This window comes from Lepus europaeus, chromosome 14 (assembly GCF_033115175.1).
Source record: "Lepus europaeus isolate LE1 chromosome 14, mLepTim1.pri, whole genome shotgun sequence".
NCBI lineage: Eukaryota > Metazoa > Chordata > Mammalia > Lagomorpha > Leporidae > Lepus > Lepus europaeus.
In genome coordinates, this window is record NC_084840.1 from 81,812,715 (window position 1) to 81,835,092 (window position 22,378).

Here is a 22,378-nt window from a genome sequence, read left to right on the forward strand (position 1 = left end):
GAATTTTGCAACATAGTGGGAGTGCAGCAAAAGTATTCTCATCTATGTAAATGCCATTCAAGCAGAGACATAGCCATACTGTATCATGTACAAGTAGATGGGCTTGGAGACCAGGATTAATACAAGGTTTAAATCCAAAGAATAACAAAGTATTTTGAGTTTAAGGAAGATGAGCAAGATAGTGAAAGTCAATGCTAATTCAGGATGTATCAGAATTCAAAGCTGTATTTCACTGGTTAGGATTAATAGTTTAGTTATGATTGGAAAGCAGCAAAGAGTACTGAGGGATGCCAAGTGACCCTGTGGCATAGGGCATGGGCAGTTTCTGGCACAGTTGGAGTCTTGAGGACCTGTCAGGATATTCAGTCCTATTCAAATTGCCAGTGGCAGAGCTCTAGCTTTAAATCAGAAATATTCTTCTTCAGATAAGAAAAGTGACAAACATTGGAGATTTGAAAGGCATAGGTAAAGCACTTAATAACTATGCCTAGACCTAGTTTCCAGAAATAATGCCCTTACAATGTGACATATCACCTTCTTTATAGGGCATGCTGTTTGACAACATACTATTACTGATTATAACATATGCTCTACTCTTCACTTAAGACACAAATCCTCTTACATACAAATCAAAAATTATGAATTTATACAAAATGTGTAGATTCCCTTTTAAATTACTTCATAAGGCCCATTTTATCGACAAATTTCAGTTTAGACAATTATTACAAATCACATACTTTGACATATTCTTTTTTAAATCATTATTATTGAACAAGGCCATAAAACATAAAATATACACTTTCATTTTGGGCTTAATGATATTTTTCTAAAAGTTACATAACATGTGAAAAGATACTGTGGATCTAGGCCTCTGGTTTCCTTTTACACAATGCCGTTAGACATCATTAACCTTTCGCCCTCCACTCAGCAGCAGCCACTCTGCAGTTTTTAAGGAATGTGTTTCAGGAGTGTTCCCAGGATTTTATCTCATCAGGATTGCACATTCCTATTGCAACACTAAAGAATGAAGTTACAGGAAATATTTTGTCAAAGGGGAAGTTGAAATGCTAATTTTCCCTCAGTTAAACTCCTGAAGTTTTATTGAGGGTCAATATTTGAGAAAATGCTCCATACTTGCTGCTTTGATTCTGTGTGTGTGTTTGTGTATGTAGTGTAAGATAATTAGTTGTCTCAAGCAAGGTGTGATCAAGGACAGACTTCAACTTGAAAACATAAAAAATAAGAAAAACAGATACTAGATATTTAAAGGGTTGTAACTTAATACATCATCAATAACTATTCAACCAATATCTTCTAATACTTAAAAAATAGCAGGTGGGGGGTTATAAAGAGAAAATTAAATAAATCTGATTTTGTAAGTGATTAACCTAAAAATTCTGTTTCATATAAAGTAAATGAACAGGATTCTGATCCCTTCTTAAATGTGGAATACTGCTTTAAATTCACTCCTCCCCTACATTGCTAAAATTAGACAGGAATTTGAGTGTAGACTTCCTGTTATTTGTGTACCCTGTGAAGCCAGAAGAAACAGAGTGTGCTTGGCCAGAGGAGTGAAAGGCAATGGATCCCAAATATCAGCGTGTGGCGTTAAGTGATGGTCACTTCATCCCTGTACTGGGATTTGGCACCTATGCACCTGAAGAGGTAACTTGTGTTGCTTTGTCATTGAGGGGGCAAAAGAAAATAGACTTAGGAAGGGTGAAAGGAGACCCAGGCTGTGATTCTCAAGGTTTCATTTTTTTTTTTCCCAATTCACTGGGCTGGAGCTGTTCCTCAGAGAAGACTGAATTTAGTCTCATTTTGTTCTTCTTGACAATCAGATCCTGTGATCCTCTGCTGGTGATTTGGAACACTGATTTGCTTCCTGTTTCTGTTGTTTCTCACTTGAGTTTAAGAGATCAGTGTCAGCACTCAAGAAGACTGCCTATCAGCTTGCTTGCAGTTGAACTGGTTTCTCCACTTTACATTATAATCCAAGAAATATTTCCTCCTTCCAATAAGGGCTAATCCAGAGAATTTTTTGTTGTTTTTGTTTCAAAAGTTAGTAGAGAGGAAATGCAGAGCATTTGAGGAGGGAATAAGCTATTATGGGATGGGGGTAACGTTGAGACCCACACAGCAATTACTGGACATGGGCTCAGTAAGTTTTTCCATATACTACTCTAACCTCTAGGAAGCTTGCCTGAAGGCAAATACAACATCATGTTAGAGGAAACCTGGAAAATAATAGGAACAGGGCTATATTATTGATCATTGACAGTAAGTGTTAAAGTTAAAGGAAGTTGCACAGAATGAAAGTGAGCATAGTAGAGGAAATTTTGCACACTGATATTATCCTCTACTTGATTATATGAGACTATTTACTTCAAATTTGATGCTCCACCTGATTCTTGTGTTAGACTTAAGGAAATCACTGATGAGCATTTTGATGACATGTTAACGATTTCATTTTGCTTGCAGAGCAAAGTGGCATGAAGGTGGGGGAAGAATCAGGGACACTAGTGATATTTCAGCCTTGGTGAATCTCTGAGTGCTCTCACATCTAAGAATACAGAGGATTGGTATTAAGAAAGGGCAAATGGAATCACTACCTACATGTAATTTCATCGAAAAGTTCAGCTTCTCAGTTTTTTAAAAATAAGTGGAAAAAATTTTCTTAGATTTACATCTTTGATCTTTCACAAATGCACTTTCAAATCGTTATCCAATTTGAGAAAACCAGTAATTTTAAATGGAATTCTAAGTATATCTTGCATAGAAGAAATGCCTTTGTTTTAGAAATGACAACTCTATGATAAGCCCTTACATGACACAATTAATTTTTCATGTAAAATTTCTATAATACAGTATAAACCTTTAGTGCCAGCACTTACTCTTCTTTTCTTTATTTTTTAAATTTTTGTTTGTGGACACAATGGTCCTGTAGAAAACTATGAACATAGTGCCCTACTCTCCATTGAGCTGTGTATTTTCAAACATATTCCTGGTTAACTTCAGGAAACTCCTATTCTTTATTCTCCATTTCCTATCATATGAGGATGGTGTCTGTAGCTAAATTTCTTGTGCTGACAAGTGGAATGTGTATCCCTGCTTTTATTTGAGAATCTGAAATATGGTGTGGGCCGGCAGAGGGGGTCTATGTAATTAAAAAGTCTTAGGAGTGGAGACGATACAAATTCAGCATTCCTTGCTGATAAGTTTCCCATTATGTTCTTAAATTCAGCTCAGACAATTTAAAAATGTTTTGTTTATCTCACTGGGAGAGGATTCATAAAAGCTTGTAGTGTTTTTCTTCCATATTTCATCCCATTCACTTTTACCCTGTGCAACTTTCCTTTGCAAGTTCACTGATTAATTAACAACCATGATTATCTTTTGCATTATCTTTCTAGCAAAGCAATAAACCTGGCTTTTTTCCTGAGGACTTTGATGCCATTAATCAATGGGGTGACCTGATGTGAAGAGGTGCCTGAGATGCCTAACTCTTGCTGTTAATTCAGGGAAATCAGGCAAACTGGGAAGGACTCATCCACTTAGAGTGCAAATGCAGAATTATCCCAAGAGATGAGGAAAAATGGATTCTTAAAAGGTCACTAATTATATCTTAGTTACTTTCAATCACATGCATCTACAAATAATAATTTCAACTCCTTCTTCAGGTCCCTAAGAGTAAAGCTTTGGAATCCACTAAAATAGCTATTGATGCTGGGTTCCGCCATATTGATTCTGCTTATTTGTACAACAATGAAGAGGAAGTAGGTCTGGCCATCCGAAGCAAGATTGCAGAAGGCACTGTGAAGAGAGAAGACATATTCTACACTTCAAAGGTAGGGTGTAGAAGATGTGCAGGGGAGCTGGTTAACTAAATGTTGTGTAGGCATGATAATTACTTGATATTCTTCATAGATGTTGAGTAATTGCTCCTATTAGTAAAACCATAAACATGCATTTTCCTGTATCACAAAGAGACAAAGATGCTGGCTTTCTAATTATTGCTATGTTCAAATTTACATATTTTTTTAAATAAAGTTCCTTTGATTTATTGAATGCCAACTCCAAGCAATGTGATTCAACATGGATTGTGTAATCAGAGATCTATGAGCTAAAAATAATATTCCTGACATTTTAAAATTTCTTATTATTGTAAATATGAGTTGACACTTTTTAAAAAGAGTTATTTATTTATTTGAAAGACAGAGGGAAAGATAAAGAAACTCATCCATCTGCTGCTTCATGCTCTCATGGCTGTACCTGCTAGGTCTGGGCCAAGATGAAGTCAGGAGTTAGGAACTACAATCTAATCTCCTATGTGGGTGGCAGGGGCCAATTATCTGGGCCATTTCTGTGGCCTTCCGAGGTACATTAGCAAGAAGGAAGAGTCTAAGTGGAGCAGCCAGGCCTCAAAATAGCACTTCAATATGGGATGCTGGCATTGCAAGTGGTGGCTTAATCCATTACACCACAGCAATATTCCAATGTTCAAAATATTTTTCTGATAATTATGCAAATAAAATAGATACTTATTCTTTAACACTTCATTTAATGGTTAGAAGGATCAGACCATTAAATTACTTTGTAAACTCTGTCAAACATAACACAAATGTTGATCATTATTATTACTTGATAAAATTTGTGTCTCTGGTGTAATTACCTTCCATGCACTGACAGATTAATGAGTAATAGCTAAACAAGTGAGAGAGGTCATGTGGTTGGGTCAAGTCACAGGAAATCCAAACTGGAAGGGAGAATTTTCCTTCAGTGTTCATCAGCTTCTAACCAAGGGAAAATATCTCAATATTAGGTGAAGAAAACCAAGACTTTCGGCTAACATATTAATTTACGACAAATTAAATGCTTAACATTGCAGCTTTGGTGCACTTTTCATCGACCAGAGCTGGTCCGACCAGGCTTGGAAGAGTCACTGAAAAAACTTCAGTTGGACTATGTTGATCTCTACATTATTCATTTCCCAACAGCTCTGAAGGTAGGCAACTAACATCATCAAATGCATTTTACTATAGCTGTTAGCATGACCATCATTTTCATGAATGATTAAATGTCACTGATATAAATTTACTTATTTATTTTTAAAGATTTATTTTATTTATTTGAAGGGCAGAGGGAGAGACAGAAATATAAAGACAGATCATCCTTCTGGTTCACTCATCAAATGGTCATGAAGGCCAGGACAGGGATGGGCTGAAGCCAAGAATTCCATCAGAGACTCTCATTGAGTGGCAGAGGTCTAAGTATTTGGACCATTTTCTGCTGCCTTCCTGGGCATATTAGCAGGGAGCCTAGGACTCAGGACTTTGGTGCTGCAATATGGGATCCTGACATCACTGCAGCATTTTAATCTTCTGTGGCACAAAGCAGGCTTCTGATGGAAATTTTAGAAACAGTTTCTAAGTTATAGAAACTGCCTAAAGCAAGTAAAGCAATATAGTTTATTGGATTATATAAAAGGGGAAGCCAGACCATGAGTGATATACACATTTGAAGTAACCTTAGAAACTGCCTGTATTTAGAACATTCATTTTCCTCTATATTAGCCTAATTTTTGTTGGTTTTGTCTGAGCCTTTTCATGGTAGCTTATATGGCCATGGGGTAATTATTTTCTCATGTCCATTAATATCTGATAGTTTCTCTGCATCTTTTAGAATTAAAAATATTATTAAAAATTGATTTACTACCTCTGATTCAAGTGCCGGCCCATGGAACAAAAGGTTTTGGGGGAAGATGAGGAACATCCACTATTTGTGGAGGTCAAGACAGGTAACTGTTGACTTGCCCAGTGAATGACAGACATCTTTGAATAGGAAAGGACAGAGTAACACAAAGTAACATAAATCTAGGGGACCCTATTATGATCTGGAAAATAGTATTTATTAACATGTGCAGTGAATATAAAAGAGAAGAGGAAGTTTGTAGTCTAATGACATTCCTTGCAGATTCATATGCAGCATATTTTGCAAACATAAGTATATGGGAAGTTGTTCCATTATTTCTTGAAAGTTTATTGCTATCTCCATGAATATACTTCAATGTTTTGCTATGGGTAAATATCTGAATTTGATAAAACCAAGAAAAATAACTGCTTCTATTCCAGCCTGGGGAGGAGATTATTCCAAAAGATGAACATGGAAAGACAATATTTGACACAGTGGATATCTGTGCCACTTGGGAGGTGAGTATTCCCAGGAGAGAGTAAACAGGAAGTCAGAAGTGGAAGCATCAGATCACATTTCAATTTGTGAGAATGAGTTAGGCAACTTTGGGTCTTGAGATTTATGTCACCAACAAGTGTTGATGCACTGTATGGAGGGAGAGGAAGGTAATACTGGGACGTAACAGAGACAAGAACTGGGGGCAATGATGTCAGGCATATTTTGCCTCCCATGTACAATAATGTCTCTTGTTTTCTAAGGAGGACACAGGAATTGTTTTTCTTGTTGTTGCTGATTTTCTTAAGTAGCTTTTCTCTTTTGGTCTGTCAGTGCACATTAGCCTCACTGAAATTATTGACAATGTCCTTTTAACTGTGTTATGCATTTATACTGACTTAGCCAATTGTGGAAATATTTCATCACAATCTTTCCTGTCAGGCCATGGAGAAATGCAAAGATGCAGGATTGGCCAAGTCCATTGGGGTGTCCAACTTCAACCGCAGGCAGCTAGAGATGATTCTGAACAAGCCAGGGCTCAAGTACAAGCCTGTCTGCAACCAGGTGAGGACTTCAGCCTCTTCTCCTTTTGTTATTATCCTCTTCTCATACTACTGCCACATGTCTAGTTGTCCTCCACTCCTGTTAAACTTACTTTGTGTAACCGAAGATTCTATTAGCTAAACCTCTGTATGGAAGTGTATGGATGGGTCTCCACTGTCTCTACATTTTTAAAGGCTGACTAGAAAAAGAAAATGTTATATATATATATATACACATATATATACATGTGTATATATATATACATATATATATATATATAACAGAATACTACTTAGTCATCAAAAGAATAAAGTCCTGTCTTTTCTCATAAAATGAATGCAACTGGAGAGCATTATGCTTAGTGAAGTCAGTCCTTAAAAGACAAATATGTGGTGCAGTGGATTAACGCCCTGGCCTGAATTGCCGGCATCCCATATGGGCGCCAATTCTAGCCCTGGCTGCTCTTCTTCTGGTCCAACTCTCTGCTGTGACCTGGAATAGCAGTGGAAGATGGCCCAAGTCCTTGGGTCCCTGCACCCACATGGGAGACCTCGAGGAGGCTCCTGGCTCCTGGCTTTGGATCACTGCAGCTCCGGCCATTGTGGCCATCTGGGGAGTGAACCATCGGATGGAAGACCCTCTCTCTCTCTGCCTCTCCTCTGTGTAACTCTGACTTTCAAATAAGTAAAATAAATCTTTTTTAAAAAAAGACAAATATCATATGTGTTCTCTGATCTGTGTCATTTAATCAAGAATACAAAAAAAGTAAAAATGAAATTGAAATTGATATGTTTTGATTGTTGTTTGTAGCCGTTATCTATATCCCTTTGGAACAGAGATACTTTCTACCTGTTTCAACAATGTTCACATTATGGTTAATATTACATTAAGCTTACAATTATAAAGCAAAAGTATGTTATTGTGAAAATTACAGAGAAATAAAAAAGAAAAGGAGAGGGGAACTGAGGGAGGAAGGTAGGAAGGATGTTAGTGTGGTTATCTTCTTAGAATTGTATCTATGAAATACATGAAATCTGTTGTCTTTTTATTCATTAAAATTAAAAAGAAGATATGAAGACTCTATAATCAACACACACAGACCATAAATATGTAATATTGTATTATTGTTTATATTAATTAAAATGTTAAATAATCATTTCTCAGTGAGAACTGTGGGATTAGCTTAATTGTAAATATTATTTCATATAATACCATAGACTAGAAAACTTACTTCATTTAACAACTTAGAAATAAAGTGTGTTTTTTTTCAGATAAGTTATTGCTATGGAGTTTTAAAAATAAGCAAGTAATGCAGAAAAAAATTAATCAGGTAATAATGGATGTGTACATAAGAATTAAACTTGAAGTCATCCACAATATTTAAATAAGCAGTTATATCACATGACAAAAAAGACATTTTTATTGAAATGTGCACAACACTATTGAAATGTAAATTTATACTAACATATTTTTGAAGTTGTTGAAAGATTACTTTTTCAAGCCATAGGAATTTTGAATTGCACCATAATTTATGTTGTATTTTTATGTGTAAAATTGTTTATGTAACAAAACATATTAGAAAAAATTTACTCCAGCCAGTGCCATGGCTCACTTGGCTAATCCTCCACCTACAGCGCCGGCAGCCCAGGTTCTAGTCCCAGTCAGGGCAATGGATTCTGTCCCAGTTGCCCCTCTTCCAGTCCAGCTCTCTGCTGTGGCCCGGGAAGGCAGTGGAGGATGGCCCAAGTGCTTGTGCCCTGCACCCTCATAGGATACCAGGAGGAAGCACCTGGCTCCTGGCTTCGGATCGGTGCAGTGTGTTGGCTGTAGCGGCCATTTGAGGGGTGAACCAATGGTAAAGAAAGACCTTTCTCTCTTTCTCTCTCACTAACTCTGCCTGTCAAAAAAAAAATTTACTCCAGAAAGCTGAACAGATGATTTTCAATGTGTTGAGCATAACCTAGTTTACTTTTCAAATAAACTAAGTTCATATCTGCACAAAAAGCAGAAAAATTGAGGAGACCTTAGTGCTGAAATATATGTAATTATCTGATCAAGAAAAGCATCGATTATTAATGAAATCGCAGGTGGAAGAGAAATGTTCCCAGGTCAATGAATTGTCCAATGGATGATCACCTGATAAAGGAATTGGTAAAGGTGATGTGGAAGGAACTGTGAACACGAAAAGCCATGAAAACATGGAGTGATGAATAAAGACAAAGTGAAATAAGCCAGGCTGTGTGGCTTGGGTTTGTGTGGTGTTCAGATACCTGAATCTTTCCTTTTGGTATCTGCTTTCAGGTGTCTTGAACAGAACCATGAATCCAGAAAATATTAACTGGAGGCTATGATAATATGTAGAAGAGAAAAGAAATTACCTATTCAGGCTGGCGCCATGGCTCAATAGGCTAATCCTCCGCCTAGCGGCGCCGGCACACCAGGTTCTAGTCCCGGTCGGGGCACCGGATTCTGTCCCGGTTGCCCCTCTTCCAGGCCAGCTCTCTGCTATGGCCCAGGAGTGCAGTGGAGGATGGCCCAAGTGCTTGGGCCCTGCACCCCATGGGAGACCAGGAGAAGCACCTGGCTCCTGCCTTTGGATCAGTGCGGTGCGCCGGCAGCAGTGCGCTGGCCGCAGCGGCCATCAGAGGGTGAACCAACGGAAAAGGAAGACCTTTCTCTCTGTCTCTCTCTCTCTCACACTGTCCACTCTGCCTGTCAGAAATAAAAATTTAAAAAAAAAGAAAAGAAATTACCTATTCATAATGATACTAGTAACTGGCAGAAACAATAACCAGAGATTTTTTTGGCAAAACTGGAGCCCACCTTGTTCTAAAGCCCATTTCAGTCTGCACCTCCTCTCTGCATTCTGCCATTAAATCTATTGTGTAAGGACAACTATCCTATACCTGGTTTTCTGTTCTAACATAGCTTCCAGCAACTTGGAGTCACCAAGTAAAGACCATGAATTTGGTATATAATGATGCAGCATCCTGAGTTTCAAATATAAATATCACAAAATCAATATGGCTTTCAATATTATCTTTATTCCAATTTTTATTGTAACAACTTTCAAACATTGGGAAAAGTTAATGTAATAATGCAGTTCTTTCCTTTTTTCCACCTATAGTCAAACTTGTTGACACATTTTCATTTGTCCAATGTAAGTGGGCATATATAAGTATGTTTATATACATATAAGCAATATTTTGTTCAACCTCTTGTTAGTATGTGGTAGGTAAGCATTCTATTTATTCCTGCAGACATCAGAAAGCATCTCCTGCGTATGAAGATACTGTCCCACATAGTTATAGTTTTATTATTGGGTGTAAAGAAGTTAATGATTACACTCTCCAATCATTTAACATCCGGTCCATATTAGAAATTTGCATTGTTGCCTAGATTGTATTCCATTCACAGTGTCACAAAGCAGTAATTCAAACAGGGACTTCTGGCATTTTTCTCATGCTCTTTTCACTTGGAAGAATCAGCAAAATTTTTTTCTTAAAATTGCTAAAATTCCTAAAGATTGCTGTCTTGTAATAGTAGATTAACTGGTTTTCTGTAAATCAGAGGTTAGACTTGAATACTTGTCTTTTTTTAATTATTTATTTGACAGGCAGATTTACAGATAAAAAGAGGGAGAGGCAGAGAAAGAAAGGTCTTCCATCCACTGACTCACTCCCCAAATAGCCACAATAACTGGAGCTGGGGTGATCCGATGCCAGGAGTCAGGACCTTCTTCCACATCTCACACGTGGGTACAGGGCCTAAGCATTTGGGCCATCTTTCGCTGATTTCCCAAGCCATAAACAGGGAGCTGGATCAGAAGTGGAGCAGCCAGGACTCGAACCAGCACCCATATGGGATGCTGGCATGGTAGGCAGTGGCTTTATTTGCTACGTCATAGTGCCAGCCCCTGAATGTGTTATTACATTAAGTTTAAACATCCTTTTTTGTGAGGACAATGTTCTTAGAATGCTGTGTTCCTAAAATTGTACTGTAGTACATGGTACAGATCTGCAAGTTTTTCCAAAACCAGTGATGTTACTTCTATTCATTTGGTTAAGCTAGTAAGAGCCAGGTCTTTTTTCTGTGAATAATTGCTTCACTCACTGTAATTTTTGTAATCTGTTAGACAATAATATTCAACAGAGGAAGTGATATTCTATAACAAATTTTTATATATACCAAGTGAGTTTTCATGTGATTTTCATGTTAGTTATTTCATTGGGATTTGTAAATAGTTATTTACATTTTAATTACACTTTCTACTTTTCTTACTTTGTATTGTACTGTAAAGATTTCTGCACTTTAAGTCATGTCAAGTATAATTATGTCTATGAGACAGGGTAAACTTTAATAACTTCCTTTTATTATAAAGAAGTTACCATAATAAGTACCATCAGCAGGAGTTAATTGTTTCCATCTCTCTCTGCCTCCTTCTCTCCCTATTTCTCAATCTCCTGTTCTGTATAGCATTTCTATGGATTTTTATATACTCTAAATGTTATAATTGCTTTTACTCATTATGTGTTTTGATGCTGATATCTATCCAAAAGTTACCAGTGAGATTCATATCAAGTTGATCTTTTCATCTTTCAGAGATGCTTTAATGAGTTTTTGTAAAACTTTTGCTCTCAGGTACAGTTGAATGTCTATGTCTCAAATGAGTGGTTTCTGCATTTTTCCCCAATATCTGGTGTTTATCATGTCTCTCCTCAAGGAAAATGGGATTTAACAGCCAAGATCTGATCCACAGAGTTGTTTTGTCTCAGGAATGTCATATTTATACCTTCCCAGGAGACAAAATATTTTAGTCATTGTTTTCAAAATATTTTTACTTGATGTTTATACTTTCAGTTTAAATTAAATTTTTGTCAATTCAACTACTTTTACTTGCAACATTTCCATTCATATTAAATTAGCATTTCATTTATCTTTTTTTCCCATTTTCTATTTTGGCTATGTACAGGTGGAATGTCACCCCTATCTCAACCAGAGCAAACTGCTGGAATTCTGCAAGTCCAAAGGCATTGTTCTGGTTGCTTACAGTGCTCTGGGATCACACCGAGAACCAAAGTGGTAAAGTAACAACAAAAACAGACCTAAAATACGCTGTTGATGAAATATTTTTGGTCATACAATACTCAGTTTTATGGTAGAAACTCCACTGGCTCAGAAAGAGTGGAGTATTTGCATTTCTAGCAAGATCTGATGATACTGATTTTGTTGATTTCAAGAAGCACTGGCCTATAGTACGTCCTTTATTCTCTTTTGGAAGCCTCCTAACAAACTGAATGCTGAGCATTTGGAATTTGATTTTCTGCCTCTTCTCCCAGGGTGGACCAGAGCTCCCCAGTTCTCCTGGAAGATCCAGTCATTGGTGCCTTGGCAAAAAAACATAAGCGTAGTCCAGCCCTGATTGCCCTTCGCTACCAGCTGCAACGTGGGGTTGTGGTCCTGGCCAAGAGTTTCACTGAGAAGCGGATCAAAGAGAACATTCAGGTGATGACATCATGGGTCTGGAGGCATCAAGGATCCTACATAGTATCCTTCACACATGTGCTTCTTTGTAAGATGTCATTCTCTCCATAGCATGTTTCCATGATCAAAAGTTTTTACACTTCATATAGTTAAATGCCCATCCTTTGTTTGTGGCTGATGTGTGTCATATCTTCTTCACTATTGAGAACCTGACAATATCCTGTTACATTATCTTATGAAAGTGATATTATATTTCCTTCTACATACACATATGCACATATATATTTACAAAGAATATCAGGGGAAATATTTAGTCTAACTGTTGTGACACTGCTTGGATTCAACCAGACCATATAGGAATGCCTTTTTCTGTTTCTGATCCAGCTTAACATCAGTGCGCACCCTGGAAGACTCCAAGTGATGAGCCAAGTACTTGCATCCCTGCCACCTATGTAAGAAGTCAAGATTGAGTTCTAGGCTCCTGGCTTCTGCCTAGTCGAGCCTTGGCTATTGAACTACCAGATAGGAGATTTCTCTCTCTCTCTCTCTCTCTCTCTCTCTTATAAATAAATACATTAAATGAGTATCATAGTTTTCCAAAAGAATGAGTACACTTCTGATTTAACACCTCTTTAAAAATATGTGACAGAGGAGAGGGAAAGACAGATCTTCCATCCCCTGGTTCATACCCTGATGCCTGCAATGGCCAGCCTGGGCCAGACTGAAGGGCAGAAGTCAGAAAATCTGACAGGGTCTCCTGCATGGGTGGTAGGGCCCCAAGTACTTGAGCCATCTTCTGCTGCTTTCTTAGGCTCATTAGCAGGGAGCTGGATTGCAAAAGAACAGAGAGGACTGTGATATGTGATATGGGATGTCAGAACTCCAGGGGGCAGCTTAAGCCACTGTACCACAAGTCAACCCCTTCACTTTTCTTTTCAACAGATTTATTTACTTATTTCAAGTGCCTTCATTATGTTGGAAAGTACAATATTGCTTTCCAGAATGGTAAAACATTTGCAAACTTCTTATATTTACAAAAATTGTCCTGGCTATTTTTTACTGATTTGTCAATTATATACAATTTTAATCAGTTTTCAACATCCTCATAGAGTAAGTCTTTACCACATTGCTTGATATTGCATTGAACTATTAGTTTTGAGAGAAGTGGTTTTTAAAATATTTTTCTTTTTTTGAATTGTCAACTTTATTTTATACTTGAAAAGCAGAGAGGGAAGATGGGAGAGGGGAGGGAGGGAAGGAGGAAGGGAGGGAGGGAGGGAGGGAGAGAATGAGAGAGAGAGAGAGAGAGAGAGAGAGAGAGAATATCTTCTAACCACTGATTACCTTCACAAATGCCCATGATGGCCTGAGCTGGGACAGCCCAAGCCAGCAGCCTAGAACTCAGTCCTGATCTCCCATGTGACTGACTGAGACACAAATAATTGGGCTATCACTTATTGCTTTCCAGGTTGTGAATTAGCAGGAAGTTGGCATTTGAATTAGCACTGGAACAAGAACTGCATCTTTCTGATAGGAGGTGGGGGTGTCCCAAGGGCCTTCTCACTGCTGTGCACAATGCGTATCCTGAGGACTGACTTCTTCACAATGCTGAGGTTTACTGTATGCAAAGTTCCAGTAATTTAGGTGGTCTTTTAGTATATTTCAATAAATTTGATAATTTTCTCCATTAAGGCATTTGCCTGTATTTTGTCAGGTTTAACCAGAGAGAATAAAATTTTGATAGTCCTTTGATAGTTTCCCTTCTGTTTTGAGAATTTTCAAATGTACTGGAAAGTTCAAAGAATTATACAATGAAAACTTATCATCTGAGTTCATCAATTATTGCATTGGAAACTTCTAAATTCTTTCCCTATCATTATTTTGGGGTATTACTATTTATTCATATAAGTAGTCCATACATTAGCGAATTTTATTCATCACTTTGATGTTTAGGGTACCTCTAATACAGACAGTGAGATCCACTTTAAGCAAGTTCCTGTGCCCTTTTAATACAGTAACATTATATATGGGAAACTCTTGTCTTAAGTTCAGTTGAAAGGACTTTTTCTTATTCTAATTCTTCATTGATGGGATAACAAAATTCAACTGTATCAACTAACTTTACTGAATTATTTAATATATTTCAAAGTTTACCTTTTTTATGTTTTTATGTTTTTATTTTATTTTTGACAGGCAGAGTGGACAGTGAGAGAGAGAGACAGAGAGAAAGGTCTTCCTTTGCCATTGGTTCACCCTCCAATGGCCGGCACACTGCACTGATCCGAAGGCAGGAGCCAGGTGCTTCTCCTGGTCTCCCATGGGGTGCAGGGCCCAAGCACTTGGGCCATCCTCCACTGCACTCCCAGGCCACAGCAGAGAGCTGGCCTGTAAGAGGGGCAACCGGAACAGAATCCGGTGCCCCGACTGGGACTAGAACCTGGTGTGCTGGCGCCCCTAAGTGGAGGATTAGCCTGTTGAACCATGGCGCTGGCCCAAAGTTTACCTTTAGATTCTTCTAAGTCTTGTAAGTACATGGCCCTATCATTTTTAAATAATGTTAGCCTTTTTTGTTCTCCAAATGGTTTTGAGACTTCCTTTTATCAGCAGTGTTGCATAATTTGAATAAATTATATCTAGTAATGCATTTTTAAAATATCTTCCAAGTAAAAATCATTAGGTAGTAATACAATGAGTTCTCATAGCCTCTCACCCATTTTCTCTATTTACATCTCATTCTGGTACATTTGTCACAATTACTGAATCACATCCAGCTTTCCCTATTCTTTAATCCAAGCTCCTTTTATCCCTCCTACTTCTTCTGGTTTCTAACAATTAACACTCTGTGTTCAGAATTTTTAAAGAAAATTTAGCTCCCACACATATAGGAGAACATGTGGTGTTCATTGTTCTGTGTCTGACATATTTCATTCAACATGATGTCCTTGAGTTCTATCCATTTTTCTGCAAATGACAAAATTTCACCCTTTTTTAATGCTGAGTAGTATTCCATTGAATATATTTACCACATTTTGTTTATCCGTTTATCTGATGATGAGCACCTTGGTTAATTCCATGTCTTGGCTACTGGCTATTGTGAATAGTGTTGCTATAAATACGATGGATCAGGTATCTCTTTGAGGTAATCAGTATATGTATTTTGGATATATACCCTGTAGTGGGATTGCTGGATCACATGGCAATTAAATTTTTAATTTTTAAAGAAATCTCCATACTCTTTTCCACAGTGACTGCACACATTTACATTCTGTCAAAGTGTATAAAAGTTCCTCTTTCTGTACTTATCAGCACTTGTTATTCTCTCTCTCTCTCTCTTTTTTTTTTTTTTTGGGCAGGCAGAGTGGACAGTGAGAGAGAGAGAGAGACAGAGAGAAAGGTCTTCCTTTTTGCCATTGGTTCACCCTCCAATGGCCGCCACGGTAGGCGTGCTGCAGCCGGCACACCACGCTGATCCGATGGCAGGAGCCAGGTGCTTCTCCTGGTCTCCCATGGGGTGCAGGGCCCAAGGACTTGGGCCATCCTCCACTGCACTCCCTGGCTACAGCAGAGAGCTGGCCTGGAAGAGGGGCAACCGGGACATGATCGGTGCCCCGACCGGGACTAGAAGCCGGTGTGCCGGCGCCGCAAGGCGGAGGATTAGCCTATTGAGCCGCGGCGCCGGCTTGTTATTCTCTTTTTGATAATAACCATTCTGAAAGGATGAGGTGATTTTTCATTGTGGTTTCAATTTTCATTTCCCTGATGGCTACTGATGCTGGGCACTTTCCGCATATTTGTTAGTTATTTTTTATTTCTTCTTTTGAGAAACGTCTGGTCAGATACTTTGCCCATTTCTTAACTGGATTGGCCTTCTTGTTGTTGAGTTTTACAGTACTGATATTCTTGATATTAATCCTTTGTCAGATAAGTTACTGTGAATTTTCTCTCATCCTGTCAGTTGTCTCTTTAATCTATTGATTTTGTCCTTTGCTGTGCAGAAGTTTCTGAGTTTGATATAATCCCCTTATTTGGTTTTGTTTGTGTTGCCTGCACTTCTGGAGTCTTATCCAAAAAGTTATCACTTACACCGGTGTCTTGAAATGTTTGTCCAGGGTTTTCTTCTAGCAACTTCATAGCTTTAGGTCTTACATTTAAGTATTTGATCCATCTTGAGTTGGTTTTTGGGATACAATGAGAGGTAGGTATCTAATTCCATTTCTCCACATGTATATATCCAGTTTTTCTGGTATCATTATTGAAAAGGCTATCTTTTTCCAATGTATTTTTTTGTCACCTAGTCAAAAGAGTTGGCTGTATATGTGTATTTATTTTTCATTCAGTATTTACAGATGATTTAAATCTTTTGTTTGATATGATATCTCAAAATGTTTGGAAACTTCTCAGATATTTTAAGTATTCTCTTTGTACTATTTGATATAACTTACTGTGATTTTCCAGATTGACAAATGAAAATAATAAACTTTTCCTATTTCTCTAATAGATATTTGAATTCACATTGCCTCCAGATGACATGAAGGTCCTAGATGGCCTGAACAGAAATGTTCGATATATTACTGCTGATTTGTAAGTATTGATAACCTTGGTAAAAATGTTGCCTCAATTTATATTCTGAGGATGAATATATAAAAGCATATTAGTCACTATTCACCATGCACTGTGCTGATCACCAATGTGGATAATCTCTGGTTCTAAATAGAAATTATTATCACCTCCATATGGAATTCTTCAGTAAATCCTTTCAACTTAATTTCTTTAAGAGTTTGGAATTCCTCCCTTTCTTTTTACTGCATTTTTCTTAAAGAACCAATCATGGCGTCTGTACTGAAAAAAGCTGGCCAAATATTTTAAATGTTTAAATGAAACATTTAGAAATATTTCATTGTGATTTTCTAAAATATGGTCCTCTCAACCCAGATAATGAAGTCTTAAAGGCACATTTAAAATCAAGGACTGGGGATGTATGCTGAAAAACAATAACAGGAGGGAATTTGCACTAAAGAAGAGATCTTTATTCTTCTTCTTGCTGCAAGATTTTAGAATCTGACAAAAATATTATATTTGAGGGTAGCAAAGAATATACACCTGTGAGACTTTTAATTTGTAATATTAATAAATGTAATAATTAAGATAAAGGAAGAAATTAATATAATGCAAAATTGAATGTACTCAAAATGGCACATATGTTATGATTTTTATGGTTTTTATTAGTATTAGGGAAAATGAAGAATGAAGTAGGAACAAAATGCAGAGACAAAGGGAGTGGCAAGCTGAAAAATTCCTATTCTCTATTAAATACTCTAATAAGTATTCATTTTTAACACATTGTGTTTTCTGTAGTCACTAAAATATAGATATATGTAAATTATGCAGGAAACTCTGGACATGGAACTCTGTCTTATCAACAGCATTCTTTCCAGTTCCTAATCTAATACACTATGTCATATCTGATGGGCAGTGAGCAAACAATGAAAGAATTACTAAAAGGGATGTTAAATTGCTAACAGTAATCTATATCCCTGATATTTTTTTTGTATTGAATAGCATCTGAATGTGTCTATTTTCAAAACAAAGTAAATTAGATTTTGCTTGAAAATGTGCTTTTTTTAGACACTTTAGGTTTTTATTTTAATGTAATATTAATACAAAGAGATTCAATATGCTCATATATACATTTCTAAGTATATAACAATGTTCCCTTCTTCCCTCCCAATTTCCCTCTCCTTCTCTCTCCCTATTATTTTTGCTTTCCTTCTTGAGTATTTGATGTAAGAAAGCAATGAGTATCACTTTGCATTGTTGAAAGATGCAGCTAAAGGAGAGAAATGTGATTAAATTTTTTATTCTGTGTGTTCTATATGTTAATTCCAGGTGAAGGATTATGATTTAAAAAGTTATGTGATTAAAGATATGTACTATAAAGGTATGCACATGAATATGACAGATTTTATGATTTTACAAAAATGAAACTATTAACTTTAATAATAATCTCACAGAAATCACTTCATTATTATACTAGAAATGTATTTATTGAGTTTATAGTATATATTATTCTAATTTTAGTGCTACTGGACATCCAAATTACCCATTTTCTGATGAATATTAACATGGAAGCCTTTGTCAGACTTCTACCAGAAGACCCTTTCTTGTGAACCATGATTCAGGAGCCATCTCAGATGCTGGTGAATGGGCACCTCTCTTCTGATTAATCCATGCTGATTAGCAACTCACACTCAGCTAGAGCTAAATCCATAGGGAGAGAAGCTGTGGCACTACATTTCTGTCACTTTCTGAAAAATAAAATAATGTTTTTTTATTAAAGATGCTTACCTACCGTAGATGCTGTTACTTATTTGTTTCATTCTGTCTCCTAAGTCTTCCCCCTGCTCATTGATTTGCTTAACAGATTGGAGTCCTGTAGTGTGACATGGTTATAGCTATTCCTTAGATGTGACTGGAATATGGAGTAGGAAGAATTGTCAGACTGCATGACAGTTAGAAAGGATTTTTTAAGTTTTTCTGCAGTGCTTGCAAAAAAATGAACTCTAACTTCACAGAGCCTATGAGGGTGAGGCAATACTGCAAGGATGACCAACAGTGCAGGCGCTCCCTTACAGCAGCTCAAGTTCAGTTCCTGAACTCAGGTATCAGGGATCCCTGGGGCGAGGGTGGTCAGTGATGTAAGAGAAGGAACCAGCCTGGAAGGATGATTAGGGGTCAGGTATGGGGCACATTGAGGAGGAGGAAGTTGAGCACATCTCTGCTTGGGGATATTGACAAATATTCTTCATAATGGCCTCTTAATGGCTGATCTGTACAGTGATCTGCCCTCAAGGAGACCCAACAGGCCAGTCCACTGCAGTGGCTTTCAATGTGGTAAGCCTGGGCTTCAGCAGAAGTCAGCTTGTGAAGAGCCCTGGCAGCTCTGCCAAGAGTTGGATCACTGGAAATGGACCTGCCCTGGAGTCGAAGGATGCCCAGGTCAGAGCCACAGATCTTATTGGCTCTAAGCTGAAAAGTCCTTCACTCAGCCCAACTTCCAAAGTGACCACTGCAGCTGAGGGGACAGCCAAGTAGGGTCAGCAACATTGCAGGCAGAACTGTAAATTTCTTGTTAGAGATGCCCCCTGCCTTTACCTGGCCAGCTCTCCTCCCAGGCCAGCCAAGTAATGAAAGTCAACAGAGTGCCTTCCCCTAGGAGGTTCACACCTCCCTTAGGATATACCCCATGTGAAGAGATAGATAGGTCTGGGCCTCTGAATTTACAAGGCCTAAAGCCCACCAGATTATTATCAAGCCCCTTCTATCAGGTTCTATTTGCCTCTCAATCAGAAAACTTAATTGTAGCTTAGACAGCACCTTTCTTAGCTCCTCTAATAATGACTCTGTCCTTTGTTCTAGACCCTGTCTAGCGCACTTGGGCCTCATTCCTTTGTAATCATAACCTCTACTCTAACACCAATGGCTCTACTCCCAACCTGTGTGTACTGATGGTCCTCTTCCCCACTTAATGCTGTATAATTGTTCAAACCTGGTAAATGCCACTCTTAGGATCATTGGTTACTATCCTCACTCTGTCTTTTATGACCTTGTCTAAATATGAGCAGAGTTGGCAAACTTGGAAGGCTTCCATAGCCTTGGCAACTCATGACGACAGCCTAGGGTGGTTACTGGCGCCATAAACTAGAGTGTCAATTTGTTGGGTCAACAACAGGAGCCACTGTGCACTTGCTCCTCATGTGGGATCTCTGTCCTTAATGTGCTGTACATTGTGATTTAATGCTATAACTAGTACTCAAACAGTATGTTTCACTTTGTGTTTCTATGTGGGTGCAAACTATTGAAATCTTTATACTAAATTGATCTTCTGTATATAAAGAGAATTGAAAATGAATCTTGATGCAAATGGAAGGGGAGAGGGAGCGGGAGAGGGGAGTGTTGCGGGTGGGAGTGAAGTTATGGGAGGGGGAAGCCATTGTAATCCATAAGCTGTACACTGGAAATTTATATTCATTAAATAAAAGTTAAAAAAAATAAAAAATAAAAAAAAATATTCTTCATAATGATATCTACTGATAAAAACTCTCTATATATTTTATTAAAGAATCAGGGCTGAAACTCAGGCTTAGTCTGTTTATGTTTCTTTCTTTTTTTTTTTTTTTTTTTTTTGACTGGTAGAGTTAGACAGTGAGAGAGAGAGACAGAGAGAAAGATCTTCCCTTCATTGGTTCACTCCCCAAATGGCTGCCAAGGCTGGTGCTGCACCCATCCAAAGCCAGGAGCCAGGCATCTCCTCCTGGTCTCCCATGCAGGTGCAGGGGCCCAAGCACTTGAGCCATCCTCCACTGCCCTCCCAGGCCACAGCAGAGAGCTGGATGAGAAGAGGAGCAACAGAGACTACAACCCAGCGTCCATATGGGATGCCAGCACTGCATGCAGAAAATCAACCAAGTGAGCCACAGTGCTGGCCCCTGTTCATGTTTCTAAAATGAGAAGCAATGAGCTTCTTGTGGCTGTACCTGCATAGGAAATCAGAGAAACAACTAGTTGACTGATACAGAGAATTCCAGGTTATGTGATATTAAATTCATATTTCAAGGGGTGTGTACATGTATGCATATAACATCTACAAAACAAGTAAATATGGGAAATGCTAAAATTGGTATCTCCTAAAAATATATATTAAAAATACAACAGAGTATATTTTGGAGAAAACTCTCAAAAACATACATTTGGTAATTTGGATTATAAAAATGCTTCTCTGAATATTAACTCCATATTCTCATTTTTTCAGGATTTTAAGTAAATTTGATTGTCTCAAGTGTTTGATACTTTTAAATGTTGTAAACATAAAACCTGTCAGACCAACTAGTATAAAAGACAAAATATTCCAAAGTTATTACATACCAGTGTTAAGTAATATTAAAAATGTTAACTTATACATCAGTATAAGGATGAAAACAGATTTGAGAAACCATTTCTGAAGAAATAGAGGCTGATGGCTTTGTAGCAAAGACTTTAAAACAACTGTCTTGATGACACACAATTTGCCAAATGCAAAAGTGAAAACTGAGCAAAGTACCAAGAAATCAGGAAAGTAATATATGAATAAAATAAGAAATAACTAAGATATGCAAATTATAAACTAAGAAACCAAATATAAATTCTTGAGCTTAATAGTACACAAAAATATCCTTCAATAATGAAGAAATGGGCAGGCACTTGGAGTAGTAGTTAAAACTCCATTTGGGACAACTATGTCAGAGTGTTTAGCTTTGAGTCTTGAATCTGCTCTCAATTCCAGCTTCCTGTGAATACACTCCCTAGCAGGCAGCAGTTTATGGTGCAGGTAGTTGAGTCCCTGCATTCATGTGGCAGAACAGGATTGAATCCCTCCTCTTGACTGGCTTGGCCCCACACCAGCTGTTACAGGCATTTGTAGAGTGAACCAGTGGATGGAAGATCTCTGTCTCTGTTTCAGTCACCTGCTTGCCTCTCATATAAATAAAATAATATTTTTAAATGAAGGTGGAGTTATTGAGATGATCTCAGATAAACAAAGTCAAAACAACTAATTAGCACTGGAATTGCCATACAAGAAATGTCAAAGGGAGTTAGAAAGGTTGAATGAAAGGATGCCGGACAGTAACTCAATACAATATAAAGTTAGAAAGGCATCCACTAAAGGCCAAATATATAGCCATGGGTAAAGTATATACTTTGGAAACTTTAATGCATCACTTTATCTTTTTTTCTTTCAAGTATTGAAATATAAATTCATACAAATAAGCAGAAACCTATTTTAATATGTTTATAATGGATAAAGCTCTAATCAGTAACATAAAGTGATGGAAGGAAGAGTCATAAAGAAGCACAGATCTTTTAATTTGTTATTCAAGTGAAACTGATAAATTTAATGTACATTGGTATAACTTTTATGTCAAAAACAGTGACATAGGGCCGGTGCTGTGGCACAGTGTGTTAACGCCCAGGCTTGAAGTGCTGGCATCCCATATGGGTGCCGATTCTAGTCCCTGCTACTCCCCTTCTGATCCAGCTCTCTGCTATGGCCTGGGAAAGCAATAGAAGATGGCCCTAGTGCTTGGGCCCCTGCACCCACATGGGAGACCCAGATGAAGCTCCTGGCTCC

The 22,378-nt window shown here is 37.7% G+C and overlaps 1 protein-coding gene across 1 annotated transcript; it reads left to right on the top strand.

The window, feature by feature from the left end:
* The first annotated feature begins 1,517 nt into the window (after positions 1-1,517).
* LOC133773607 (prostaglandin-E(2) 9-reductase-like) lies at positions 1,518-18,566 on the top strand. The gene is made up of 9 exons (XM_062211058.1): positions 1,518-1,665; positions 3,681-3,848; positions 4,889-5,005; positions 6,132-6,209; positions 6,628-6,750; positions 11,702-11,811; positions 12,069-12,234; positions 16,712-16,794; positions 18,292-18,566. Exons 1-9 carry the CDS (start codon positions 1,582-1,584, stop codon positions 18,332-18,334), a joined length of 972 nt encoding a protein of 323 aa, XP_062067042.1. The 5' UTR covers positions 1,518-1,581; the 3' UTR covers positions 18,335-18,566.
* The last annotated feature ends 3,812 nt before the right edge of the window (positions 18,567-22,378 follow it).